Source organism: Melospiza georgiana, chromosome 6, assembly GCF_028018845.1.
Source record: "Melospiza georgiana isolate bMelGeo1 chromosome 6, bMelGeo1.pri, whole genome shotgun sequence".
Classification (NCBI taxonomy): Eukaryota; Metazoa; Chordata; class Aves; order Passeriformes; family Passerellidae; genus Melospiza; species Melospiza georgiana.
Genome location: NC_080435.1, coordinates 42,781,975 through 42,794,636, shown reverse-complemented (window position 1 = coordinate 42,794,636; position 12,662 = coordinate 42,781,975). Strand labels below are relative to the sequence as shown.

The window sequence follows — 12,662 nt, the reverse complement described above, 5'->3', positions numbered from 1 at the left end:
GCAAAGAAACAATTAAAATCAGAAGTGAAATTAGAAGGTAGCCAAGGACAGGTGGGCATTCTACCATTTCATCACAGGGATTACCACCTTCTCCTGCACCAGGGAGCACTCAGTGCTGATGCTGATGTGCAGAGGCTCATCTTCTTTGAGTAGTGACAGAGTTCACTGGACAGATGGGCTCCTCCTCCGATCCTCTCCCTGGAGCTTTGTGGCACCATTTCCAGCATCCTCAAGGTATCTGGGAGGATTATTGCCCTCCATTTTTCACCAAAACATAACAAAAATTACCTTGTGGCAAATGCCCTGCACACCTTCGTACCAGAATAAGGATGAAAGCAAAAGCTACAACATGTGTTGTCTTGCTTGGGGCTGTATTTACTGCTGATTGACCTCCATGACAAGCTGCCTAGCTCAGCAGAAGCCTGCACAGTAATAATAAATCAATTCTTCCCCCCACTTTTATTTTTTTATGGCAAAACCAAAGGAAAATAAACCTTCTTCAGAAATCAAGTTGGAAACCCCTACATTAGAAAGAGAAATCTCTGACTTCCCTCACCTTCACATAATTATTACCAGTTACTTTAATTTCAATGTTTATTTAGTGATGCCCAAAAATTCCAGTTTAGATCCAGGCTGAGCACACTTTGGGACAGAGCAGGAGCCAGAAGGTTGGTCTGTGGGTTCACAGAGAATGCTGGTATCCAAATTCCACCTAGATTTAGTCCTCTAGAAGCTTGGTCTTCACATTGTCTTGGCACGAGCTAAGAACTCTTCTTTTGTTCTATCAGGCAGGTAAAACCAATATGGAGCAGCTACTATAAACAGTGTATATGAGCCATGGTTTAAACTTCTATAACATTTTATAAAATAACATTTTCATCCTGAGGCTTTTTTCCCCCTGAGTTCACTCTTCTCCGTGCCCACAAATTATTGTCACTCTTCACCAGTTCCACCTTACACCAAGCAGCAATCTCCTTTGTACCCAACCACCACCTGCTTCACTTCATCAGAGGAAATGTCCAAGCTTGGCCTAACTGAGGGGTTTAACATGTCTTTTACCCAAGGTCTGCAGCTGACCTGCAATCCAGCAGAAAAGGCTGTAGCCCCATAGTGATCTATAATACAAGAGAGGGAAACTACAAGAACATAGCTGTCAGCATATTCTGCAGCCAGACTATTTGAATCAGTGGCACTCACCATATACAGGGTCCCACAATCGTCCTGCAGCTCCCCTGCTTTTAAAGCAGAGGAGGCTACAAAACAAATCCAGCTAGCTCTGGGAAGGGTTTGCTTAGTCCACACTTAGTGAGAGGGGTCCTTGGCATCTTCTGTGAAAGTGTATGTAGGATCTAAATTCAAATCCTGTGGCTCCTGCTCAGTTTTAATATTTATCATTAAGAATAACAAATGGTGCCTAAACTCCACCTTGAAGTTTCAAAATGCTTTATAAACATTAATACCTGAACACATCATCTTTCTCTGGTGCTCATCTGGCATTGCATAAAAAAAATTGCAACCAGACTGGAAAAAATATTATGATTTTAAATACAACAAAACGAACTTAAACCAGGAAGAATGAGCAAGCAAAAGAGATGGGGAAAACAGAAGTGCTGCAAAATGAAGTATGGGCAAAGTTCTTACCAGCTTTCTGCCCAGTGACAAGCGCTGTGACATAAACCAGCAGATTTTCCCCTTGCAATATTTACTCCACAAACCTTGGAGATGATCATTCTAGAGTTTTGCACTGGTGAGTGAAAATCTGGGCCCATCCAAAGCATGTGCCAGAACTGCCTGCTGTCCTCTAGAACAGCAGAGCAAAAGACCAAATGGAGGGCCTGCAACTGTTTATTGGTGGTGAATTCAACAACCAATTTATATTCATCTATCAAGGAACATGCAAGTAGAAGCAAATATTATGGTCATGTTCATTTGTTTCTGATTACAAGATGTATGTAAATGTATATGCAAATTAAGTGCAAGCATCAGGCTCGTGGCAAAGTGCCAAACTATTCTTTAGTGTTACGAAGATTGGGAGATACAGGGACTGCAAGTGAGGCTGGGCAGTGCCTTCAGATATAGCCAAGGCTGGGCTGCTCTGAAGGGGCAGGAGGAGGATAAATCCTGCAGTAACTTGTCACTTTAAACGAATCTGAGGGGCTATAGAAAAATCTGTTCCCAATGCAGTTAGAAGTGTGATAATTACAGAGCAATGGGCTCCTCTGTCATTCAGCAGGCAGCATCCCCAGGAAATCTTGCTCTGTAATCAAGGGAAGAGCTGCAATCAAGCCCGTATTCAGCCTTCGTTTAGAAACAGCCCCTGCAGGCAACACAAAGGCTTCAGCATGGTGCTTTGTGAAGTTGGTGATCAACGTCTTGGTTTCTGCAACTACAAGCAGAGTTAATGCATTTCTAAGCACATCTTCTGTTCACCTTTCCTCAGAAAGTCCAGAAAGAGTCTTGGAAGAAGGGTGAGGGTTTAGGCCAAAATACACTTGTACAAACAGTGTTGCCTTCACACTGTCCACATTTGTGAGCTCACTCTCTACACAGCAGTGTCAGAGAAAAATTCCTTGCAAACTGACAGCGTGGTCCTGAATGAGCAGATATGAATAACCCCATCTGGCTTCTACAGCACCTCAGCTTGCAAAATCTGCATGGGTAAGGGTTTTCTTGGGTTTTTTCTCCAGAAATTTGAATGTATCTGTGATTATCAAATTCTACAGGAACCTCATTCTCTTGGCAGCATCCTGATTCCACAGAGACTGATGAGGTTTATAAGAGGCGAAGATGTCTCTGAGTTCAGCTTTCATGTCTAATGCCACCATTGCCCAGAAACATACAAACTAATAGCTACTCAAATCAGCCATCCTTTGTACCCTACAGAGCTGACAGATTCAGTGAACCAGTTTACTCCAACTGCAATTAAAATTGTCTCACATTTTATTCAAATCAGTCAAACTTCCCAAAGTGCACATATTTCCACTTCCACTGTCTAAACTCAGACACAGAAACTGTACCTGCTCAGCTACCATCTGGGCATGTGACTGCCTTGATGTACACAATCCTACCAACTCTGGGTGCACATGAAGTGCCTACATTTGTTTTGCACACTGGGGACACATTCTGGACAGGATTCACAGTTTCATCTCAGTATGGAATGGTTGTTCTCTGTTGACATCCATCATAACTGGAACTGCACTTGGAGTTACAATAGCCTATAATACTGTAAATGGAGCTTCATTCCATCATAGTACAGAACAGCAGCTTCCACTCTCGGTTTACTTCTTCTATCTCTGGCCACAAAATAAATGAGTTTGCTATGGTTTTACCATCTGCAGACATAGGAATCAGTCAATAGCCAAGTAATGGCCTGGACACTGTCAAGAGAACTCATTATTAAAAAGGTACACATTACATTTAGCTGTTCAAACAGAACTCGTTATTGATCGGATCCATCAGTTCCCAGTAAAAGAGCCAACTCTGATGATGAAATGAAAATATGCACATAGACTACAGATTAGTAAATACTGTAATGGAGTGAAGGCTCCCTCCCCAAAAAGGGAGTTGTTGTATCCAGTTGAGAGACCAATCTTTTTCAAAAGTGAGACTGGGAATAAAACAACCATGTTACTTCTACATATATCCAGAGGCATGATAAATGTACAAAAACAAAAGGGAACAGTTCTGACAATAAACATTTCAGTCTCTTGGGGAAAAAAAGCAAACAAAGAAAATACAAGTTGTTTAATGGCCAATCAAGCCGCAAGCAGGAAGAGTCTGTAACCAATTCTGCCATTCCTGCCACATCCTACTGTTTATCAGTGGAGATTCTGCCACACTTGCAGAATTGAAAGACAACATCTTGTGCTTTTCAAAGTCAGACAAAAAGGTAGCTATACTTAATTTGCTTCCTGTTTTTTTTCTTGCCACTTTTCTTTGTCTGCTTGTTTCCACTTACTAAACAGCCTTTTCTTTTGGTTTTCCCACTCATCTGCACAGACACTGTAACATATTTTTCAATGGCAGTATTTAACATACAGAAATCACCACTGCTGCAGCACAAAGGAAGCTGAAAACAAGGATGATTATAAAATTCCAACATAAACAAAATATACACCATTTAGTAATACATGAGAAAACAAGAAGAACCAAACAAGGTAATGACTGCGGAAATCTCTACATTTGATCCACTGGAAAAGTTCTCCACACAGCATCTTCTCTGAGAGTGAAAAGACCTCAGCTAATAGTGAGTTAAAAGTGTTTGCTTAAGAAGGCTCATTGTGACAAACTTCTTTGCTCACCCTTAACAGCAGGTTGGGCTGGAAACTGATGAATCACTATAGAAAACAAACACCATTGGTGACTCACAGCTTCAAACATAACAATAGCATTGCTTTATCCATGGTGTCTACAACAAAAATATCCCGGATTCATTAGAAGATGTATTTCAGATTGTTCCACCCACCCAGGAAATGCACAAAGTCCACCCCCCAAGCCCTGGTTAGAGTTCTTACAACTGCCCCACAGGTACATGGAATTCCTGCTCACTTACAGTACTTCCTCAAGAGGTTCACTGAAAACCATACGCTGTTGATGTCTTGAGCAGCTCCCCAAGGAGTCTGGATCCATTAGCCCAGCAGCAGACAGAGCCTGGCATCTTTATGTTTCAGGGTCCTCATGCCTATGTGGCTCTTGCAATCCTCTGTCACCACAGCATTAGGACCTGAGGTGTGTTTGCTCCCTAAGTGTATGAGGATCAGGCTGGTGGCCCAGCTCCTGAACTGCCCGGGCACAGTGTTGAACACAGAATTCTGCCCAGCCCCATGTAACTCATGGCTCAATAGTTCTGGCTCATTAATGGTTTGGACTAATCAGGTCAGAGCAAATAGCCAGGAAGAGTTCTGGGTTCAACATTTCACAGACTCACACATCCTGTCTAAGGCTAATGTACTGTTACTGTATTATTTGGATATAAAGCCAAATTTTCTGTTATTATTAAAATCACTCTAAAATTAATGCACATATGGATACTATGTTTATTTTCCAAACCTTCCCTTACTATAAAAACATGTTTGCTTCTCCATATAAATGCAGACTGTGAATGTGAAGCTGTGGGGCTTTTTACTTAGATAGCAACAGTATAAGGACTGTTTTCACCACATCTCACATTGTACAGGCTAAACTCTGGTTAATCTAGTTTCATTGCCAAAAGAAGTGAACAAATAGTAGTCGGGAAAATATATTATTGCAAATATTTCCATTTTGACAAAATTTCAGGTTGGGGCTTTTTTCCTTGAGATTGGACACTTCTTGTCCGGGTTTCATCTTTGGTTCAAGCTCAAACGGTGGTGTTTAAAGCCAAATGGCATAAATAATGTTATGATGAGATTCTCAAATTCACACAGGGATTTTCAGTTGACTTAAGTCTCCTGCACATGCAAAATCAATTACCATCACATTGCTAAAGACCAAAGGAAAAATCTGAAATACACTTCATCATGTAGTTGGCATGACTTAAAACTCTCAAACTCAAATTCAAAAAGAGAGTACCAACGATGAGGAAACATTCAAATCCCTCTTCCCTTTGCAATACTAAAATCAATTGTAAAAGCAATTTAAGCAATTTAATCAAGGATGCTGAAAAAATCAAGGTGCCATTCAGTGATTAGTGTGCAAGCAATTGAAGGGAAGCATGGGGCTTCCACACGCTAGCAACAGCTAACATCAAAAAAGTATACAATGTCCCTTCAATTAGTTATGTTAGTGATATATATATATATATATATATATATATATATATATATGGCTCCTATTTGCTGACACTTCACTCAGTTCTCAGGGACTACTGAAAAAAGCCAGCCATTTATTTTACCAACACCAACCTAAGATACTTCTTAGTTTTTTTTACCAATTTATGTTCTCTACCCTTATTAATAAGTTGCTGATGAAAATCTCTCCACACTACAAGTGCAGCATCCTTTCAGAAAGATACTTTCTTGCAGTTGCTCATACTCTTTATCTACTCCCATTTACTTCTATTTGGAAAAGGAATGGTAGAACTTGCATTCCTTTGACAACAATCAGCAGGAATAAAAACTCTGTCATACCTCTGCTAAGCAACAAATTAACTCTGGATTGTGTAAAGGTCAATGAGAAGCAGGGAAGTATTCTCTTACCTTCAGAACATAGCTTGCCAGCATATCCAGTGGCTGAGCAGTCACAGTGTGGCTCGCCATCCAGAAGGAAGCAAGTGCCGCCATTTTCACAGGGGTTTTCTGAGCAAAGTCCTTCCATTTCCAGTCTGACCCCTTGACTGCCCAGGAGCTGCGGCTCAGAATTGCCATATTTAAGATCCAGGATATATCCTTGAAATGGAGGCTCACTGAGAACACCATCAAGAGTCAAGGCAGCAGGACGGATGTCCAGTGGGACTCCCCCAACGAAGAGGTCACTGACGATGTTCATGTGCTGGCGCTGCGGACGCACCTCCCCGGGCTTGGCCTCGCCGTCCAGCACCAGCACGGTCCGCAGGTGGTTGCGGCTGACCATCAGGAAGTGCCAGCTGCTGTCGTTCACCTGCTTGTCTGTGACCACTGTCGTCTCCGCACAGTCCACGCTGAACTGCAGCTGGATGCGCCCATCAACCAGGGACACGCAGAGGAAGTCACAGACACCACCATCATCAAAATAGAGGAGCAGCCCAGCAGAGACATTGGTCTTGAACTGGAAGCTGAGTTCGCTCCTAGTGCTGGCATCCCAGCGGAGGTAGCGAGCCCACTGGTTGGGGATGCCCATGAACTCCAGACCCAAACAGAGAACCAGCAAGGAGCCCAGCAGCAAACTCACCTTCAAGGTGAAGTAGATAGAATGCAGAGTGAAGCCCATTGTTTCAAAAATCTGCTCTTCCCTAGGAGAAAAACAGAAGCCACACTACTGGGAGAACCCCAGCAGTCAACACCAAATGTTAAATCCAAAAGGAAGAGAAGAAGAGCAGAGGGAGTGACAGAGAACAGGAGAATAAGTGGAAAGTGACCAAGAGCAAGTGTCTCCTCCCAAGGAAAGATCTCAATTATCCTTAGGAACCAGAGGCTTCTATCTCAGAAGTACAGGGTACATGAAACGACTTCTCCAGATGGTATACTTCTCTGAAGGGCAAAATAACCTAGTGACTTTTTTTGGTAGAACACAAAGGTGTCACTGGTGTTCCAGAAGGAAGGAAAGGGAGAGCCAAAACCCAAGCCTCAAATTCTTGTTTTCTAGAAGTGGTGACAATATTGATGGAGATGGCAGTGAGATAGAGGAGAGAGTGAATTCATAAAGCACGTGAACTTCAAGGGGGCAAAAATAAAGTCAATCTTCATGATGCACTGGTGGATACCCAGCCCATAATTCACTGCTTGGCACTCACGGAGCTTGCAGGACCTGTGGGGTCAAGACAAAAAAAGAAAGGGAAAAGTTAATCTTATTACTCATCATATCTTTACTATAAAGTTTATTAGCATCTTGTCCAATAAATTATTTACATTTCTTGATACTCTGGACACTTCTCCATGCTTGCAATTGGCTGTACAGGTCTCAAAAGACCTTGCCAAGGACATCTACATCCTCAAAACTAAGAGGCCAAAATAAAGAACTCACCAAGTCATCTGCACACATAACAACAATGAGCAATATCAAAATACACCAAATTATTTAACTCCTTTGATGGATGCAATCTCATTGACTTTACTGGGAAATGGTGGCAGAGCTTTCCCAGTAACAATTACCTCTCCAAGAAAATGCTTAGGGCAAAGACCAGAGTTCCTTAGAGTTTAAAAGCTGGTAAGGGCAAGAGACACCACTAACCAAACTTCCTGTTCCATCGCTTACATTATGCTTCCTAGCACACCAAGAAAGGATTAGAGAATATAACCCTGCTGTCAGCCTGTCACACAATAGCTGCTTTTACTTTACATGTCTTGCATACTTCAGAGACTCTACCACGGACCTCTGCAACCTGGAAACATTTGTTATGCAAATTATTTATGGCAACCTGCAGCTTTGATGATAGCAAACTTGTAGCTTAGATGATAAGAACTGTCTAAGCAGTCAACCACTTACCCTGGTCTAGTGGTTTGGCAAAAAGGCCAAATTCACCCCTAATTAAGAACAAAGAATTCCAATTCTTCTTGAATGAGTTACATCTGTTAACACCAGGAATTAAGTCACTTCTGCATACTTGCATGTGGGTGACTGTATGCCTGGTGTAGGAGGATGTTTTAAGTGACAAGTAAAGGCAGTACAAAGCAAGGCACATTCTTTGAAAATTCTACCCAAGAAGAAAGTAAGTTTTCTATTAACACAGGTGTTTGTTCACAAAGATGGGTTGGACACAAGAACAGCTCTGGGAATGGCTAACATTAGCATTGATACAAAGCAGGAAGGGAAGTGATGAGAATCAAGGCCTTCAGCCTCACAGAACTTAGCATAAACACAGCTTCCACAATCTGGAACACAAATATTGTGGGGCAGTATTTGCTTGGGAAAAGTGTTTTGTGCTCTGGACCATGAGAGTTGCTCACAGCAGATGCACTGCAACCCCATCATCCATCTTGCTGAAAAGGAGAAGGCACACAGGCACTGCACAAGTGGGCAGTGCTGGAAAGTTTCTGTTTGGTAGGGACAGAGGTTGAGTTGGAGGAGAATCACTAAGAAACAGAGGGGAGAGTTTACACAGGCACATGCTCACCTGCCCCAGGGACCTGCAGAAGCCATAAGTCTCCAGAGCTGTCAGTCTGACAAATTTAGCCAGCACAAAACACAAGTCACTTAGAAAACAAAAGGGATCAATTAAAAGAAAACATGCAAGTTGGAGAGAAATGTGAGCTTTCAGTGCTCAGTGGAAACCAGGCCTGTTTCCTGCAGCTGCATGTTAGCTAAACTGCTATAAACACAAATAAAATCAAGTCAAAACCAGAGGGAAGATAATTCCTTTTAATTGTTAACAGCTTGGCTGAGGAAAATGGAAGGTGAGAAAAGGAGGTGTTAGGAGAGGTGTAAAATGAACAAAGAATTAAACACAGAATCAAATTCCTCAATTTGTTTGTCTTCCCAATAATCACAACTGGGATTGTAATTGTTCATGGGGTGGTGTTGGCTAAGTTAAGTTCATGGGGGTTCTGGGGGGTCCTGAAAAATGGATTGGGAAAAAATTCATGTGGTTCTTGTCCATTTACCTTTCTTCTCTGTGCTCCCTAGTGGATCCACTAAAATAGCCCATGATTTATGGAGAAGAATAGAGTGAGAGAAAGGTAAGAGAGAAAGTGATGACCCAAGCCTGGAATTGCTGATGAGATGGAAATAGGAACATCATAATGTGTGTAAATTAGCCAGTGATGTGCTTCCAGCAGCTCACAGCTTCCTGGACCATTTACTACCACCATGGCAAAAGTCACTATTCCATCAGACAGCTCTGTGCTCAGCCTGAGCTGAGAAGGGTGACAAGCCCAGCATGGCAGCAGCCATCCACAGAGACCCCAGTGCAGCAGGGCTCACACCCCACCTTTAAATTCTCCTGGGCAGGGTAGATTGCACCATCTGCAACAAAAGCAGCCTCAGGCTTATGCTCTTCTCCCCCCATTTTAGAAGACCAACACTTCGATAAGCAGTGAAAGATGCTGTAAGTCACAGCAGCAGGTGTGAACACTATAGATAACCACAGATGAGATGCCTAAGTCCACACACAGTTCAAATTCCTGTATCGATCTCTCCCAATCCCAGGGTGCTGAAACCCTGTTTTACAGAGACAAATCCCAGCCTCTGTGGGTCACTTCAATCCTTGGGATATTTCAAAGGTACAATAATAGGAGTAGGCTACCTCTGTGGTGCAAATTTCTGTAATGATACAAGTTCATTAGGGCAGGACAAAAGGCATAGCCAACAAGGGAAATCAGACAGAAATGGTTAAACAAGAATAGCAGTCTTGACTGAGGGAAGCCAGGGCAATTCTTCTTTCTGTTTTGATTGAGAGAAGCCAAGGCAATCCCCTTCTAGCTGTTTTGAAAGAAGACAGTGCCAGCTCTGTTTCAGAAGAGGAAGACAATGCAAAAGCCATGAAATATAGGTGTCATTGCTGGGTGCTTCATTGCCATTTAGACACTACAGCTCAGATTTTGGGAAGGCTGCCCACACCCAGCCACTAGCAGGCGAGGGCCATCTGTGACTCCCCCAGAGCTCTGTCAGCGCACGTCAGTCCTGACTCACGGTGCTTCCCATTACTCCAGCTTCACGTCTCACACAGTTAAGTCTGTGAGAGCAAATCCTACCACAGCAGCAGGGTCTTCAAGAAGAGCTCAGAAGACCCTGTACCCTTTGTAGCAGGAGGCAGGATCTCAATCCCAACCTTGAGAGAGTAAATCCTGACACACCAATTGTGATTCTCCAAGACACGCTGAGAATGAATAATTTTCTGCTCTTACCATTTTATTTTTAGTATAAATACTACCCTACCAGCCTCATACAGCACACTGCTACCATAGCAATACATTACAGTTTGGGACAAAAGCTACAGAATCACAGAGTATTGTCTTACATATTTTATCTCTGAGAAATCTCATTGTCACGGCATGACCACATCCTGCACAAAAAGGGACTTCATGATGGACAGCAGCAAGCAAGTTATCTCCACTGCATTTCCAACAGCTTGTACCGCCTCCCTGGCCCACCTGAGAGCTGCAACAGCGAGGAACCTGCACAGTGAGCAGACAGCTCAGCATCTCTCACATGCCAAACCCACTGCAGGAAACACCCACTGGCACCACTGAAACGTCCCACTCAGAGGGCTGACAGAGCTGCACAAGTTCCCTGGCCAGGGAAGGGAGGCAGCCCCACGGCAGCGCTGGAGGCGAGGGCTGCCTAACCACTGCACACTTGCCCAAGCCTGACAGCAGCCCATTAATGCCAGGTCAGAGCCATCTGCTCAGCAGCCCACGGAGGGGGTCTAGCCCTTGCTTTGAAGTGGCTCTCAACCACTTATCAGCTGTATGCGGAGAGTGAGTGACATTATCTAATTGCCAACTAATTTCCATAATTACTGACTGGCACACTCTCTATGCTGGATTAATATCTTTGCAAATGTCTTGAAATGCACCTGCTTAGGAAAGGGGGTGAGAAGCTGTTGCTCTGCAGCTTATTTACCCAACTGCACAGAAAGGTTGCAGGAGATGGGTTTGTCACTCCCTGTCCTCCCTCCTCCACTACCTTCCTCTCTGGCTGCTAATTGCTTGGGGATGGACGTACTTGTATTTGAAAGTGTAATTTTCAGCAGAAAAAAGAACAGTTAGATTAATTGAAAGACAGGCTGGCTTCTCTTGCAAACCTCCGCCTCAGCAGCCCAGTGCAAGCCTGTGTAAGTCCTGTTATTCCACTTCAGGATGCTGGACAAAATCCCACTGACACACTGTTGGGAAAAGTTTGCAGTCCACCAGTCTTAGATCCTCTTCTACAACCAGAACTATTTACTATGCCACAGTTTGCGCAGAAGGAAAAATATACATTGGTCACCTAAGATCCATGTATTTAATACCCCATGTGAACTCACTTTTGTCCTTTCCTTCACTCTAAAACAAGCAAAATCTAATTGTTTTCTTTATTCCTCAAGCCCTAATGAAGCAGCAGTTTTAGGAAGGAGTAAGCAGGATCCTAATTTGGCTCTGCATCCACGTGTCTTCCCTCAATTGGTGCAAAATACAGCAATTAAATCATTACAGCTCTATGACATATGTTGCTCAAAAGGATACAGTAAAATTTACCCTCAATAATTGACATTAAAAAGTCCAGCTTGCTAGCAGGGAGAAATGAGGAATTCATAGTATTTATTCACTCATCCAGTTTGGAACAACAGGCTCCTTTTGGCTAATGCTTTGAAATCTTTCTGCCTGATCTATCCCCAGCTGAATTGTGGCAAAAGACAAAGGGTCAAAGCATAAAATAAAAAAAAATAACTCTTCCAATAAAAAATGCAGATGTGAAAACTGTGAGTTGCTACAGTGGAGCACAGAAATCTTCCCGTCACAAAACATCCTCAGCAAGGATGCATGCAGGGATGTTTACAGAGAACTGAGAGGGGACATGGAGGGTTTGAAATTCATGAGACTAGAGAAAACTGCAGGGGCTAATTTAGTTTTTAATTCCTCTAGCAGCATTTGCATCTCAGTAATAAATCTGGACACTGCCTCATAGCCTTGCTGGGATGGAGAGGACACTGGAGTGGTGTCAGGGAAGCTGAGCTGAAAGAAGTAGGATAAAGATAGAGACAGAGAGCTTCTATCATCTTTAAATTCCATGATTCTTTTACCAAGGAAGATTTCACTATACAGCTCAGAGGGGTCACAGGTATGGCAAGATGGGCTCTGCCCAGTGAAGAGGCTGGAAGTGAGGTCCAAAATGGGAGCTTTGCTTTGCAAAGAGCTGAACACACCTAGGTTGTGCTGAACTTGGCAGAACTTCATGGGATGCAGCATTTATATTACAGGTTGGCTGGCTCTAAGGAGAGAAGCAGTGATATCTCAGGCTTTATCCTGGATCTAGAGATATGTGCATATGAAGACCAGTATCTTAAAATTAGGGACTGAGGGTGACACGGAGCACCTGTTGACCTCTTCTGCATGATTTTCAGGGATGTA

General features: G+C 43.1%; 1 protein-coding gene across 1 annotated transcript in view; it reads right to left on the bottom strand.

Moving 5' to 3' along the window:
* The window catches only part of LOC131084959 (neurexin-3-like), a 124,786-nt gene that overhangs the window by 66,146 nt on the left and 45,978 nt on the right, over window positions 1-12,662 (bottom strand). Inside the window, exon 2 of the mRNA XM_058026716.1 lies at window positions 6,177-7,422. Within this exon, the coding sequence (XP_057882699.1) occupies window positions 6,177-6,885 (709 nt within the window). The 5' untranslated portion in view covers window positions 6,886-7,422. The remainder of the gene's footprint in view (window positions 1-6,176; window positions 7,423-12,662) is intronic.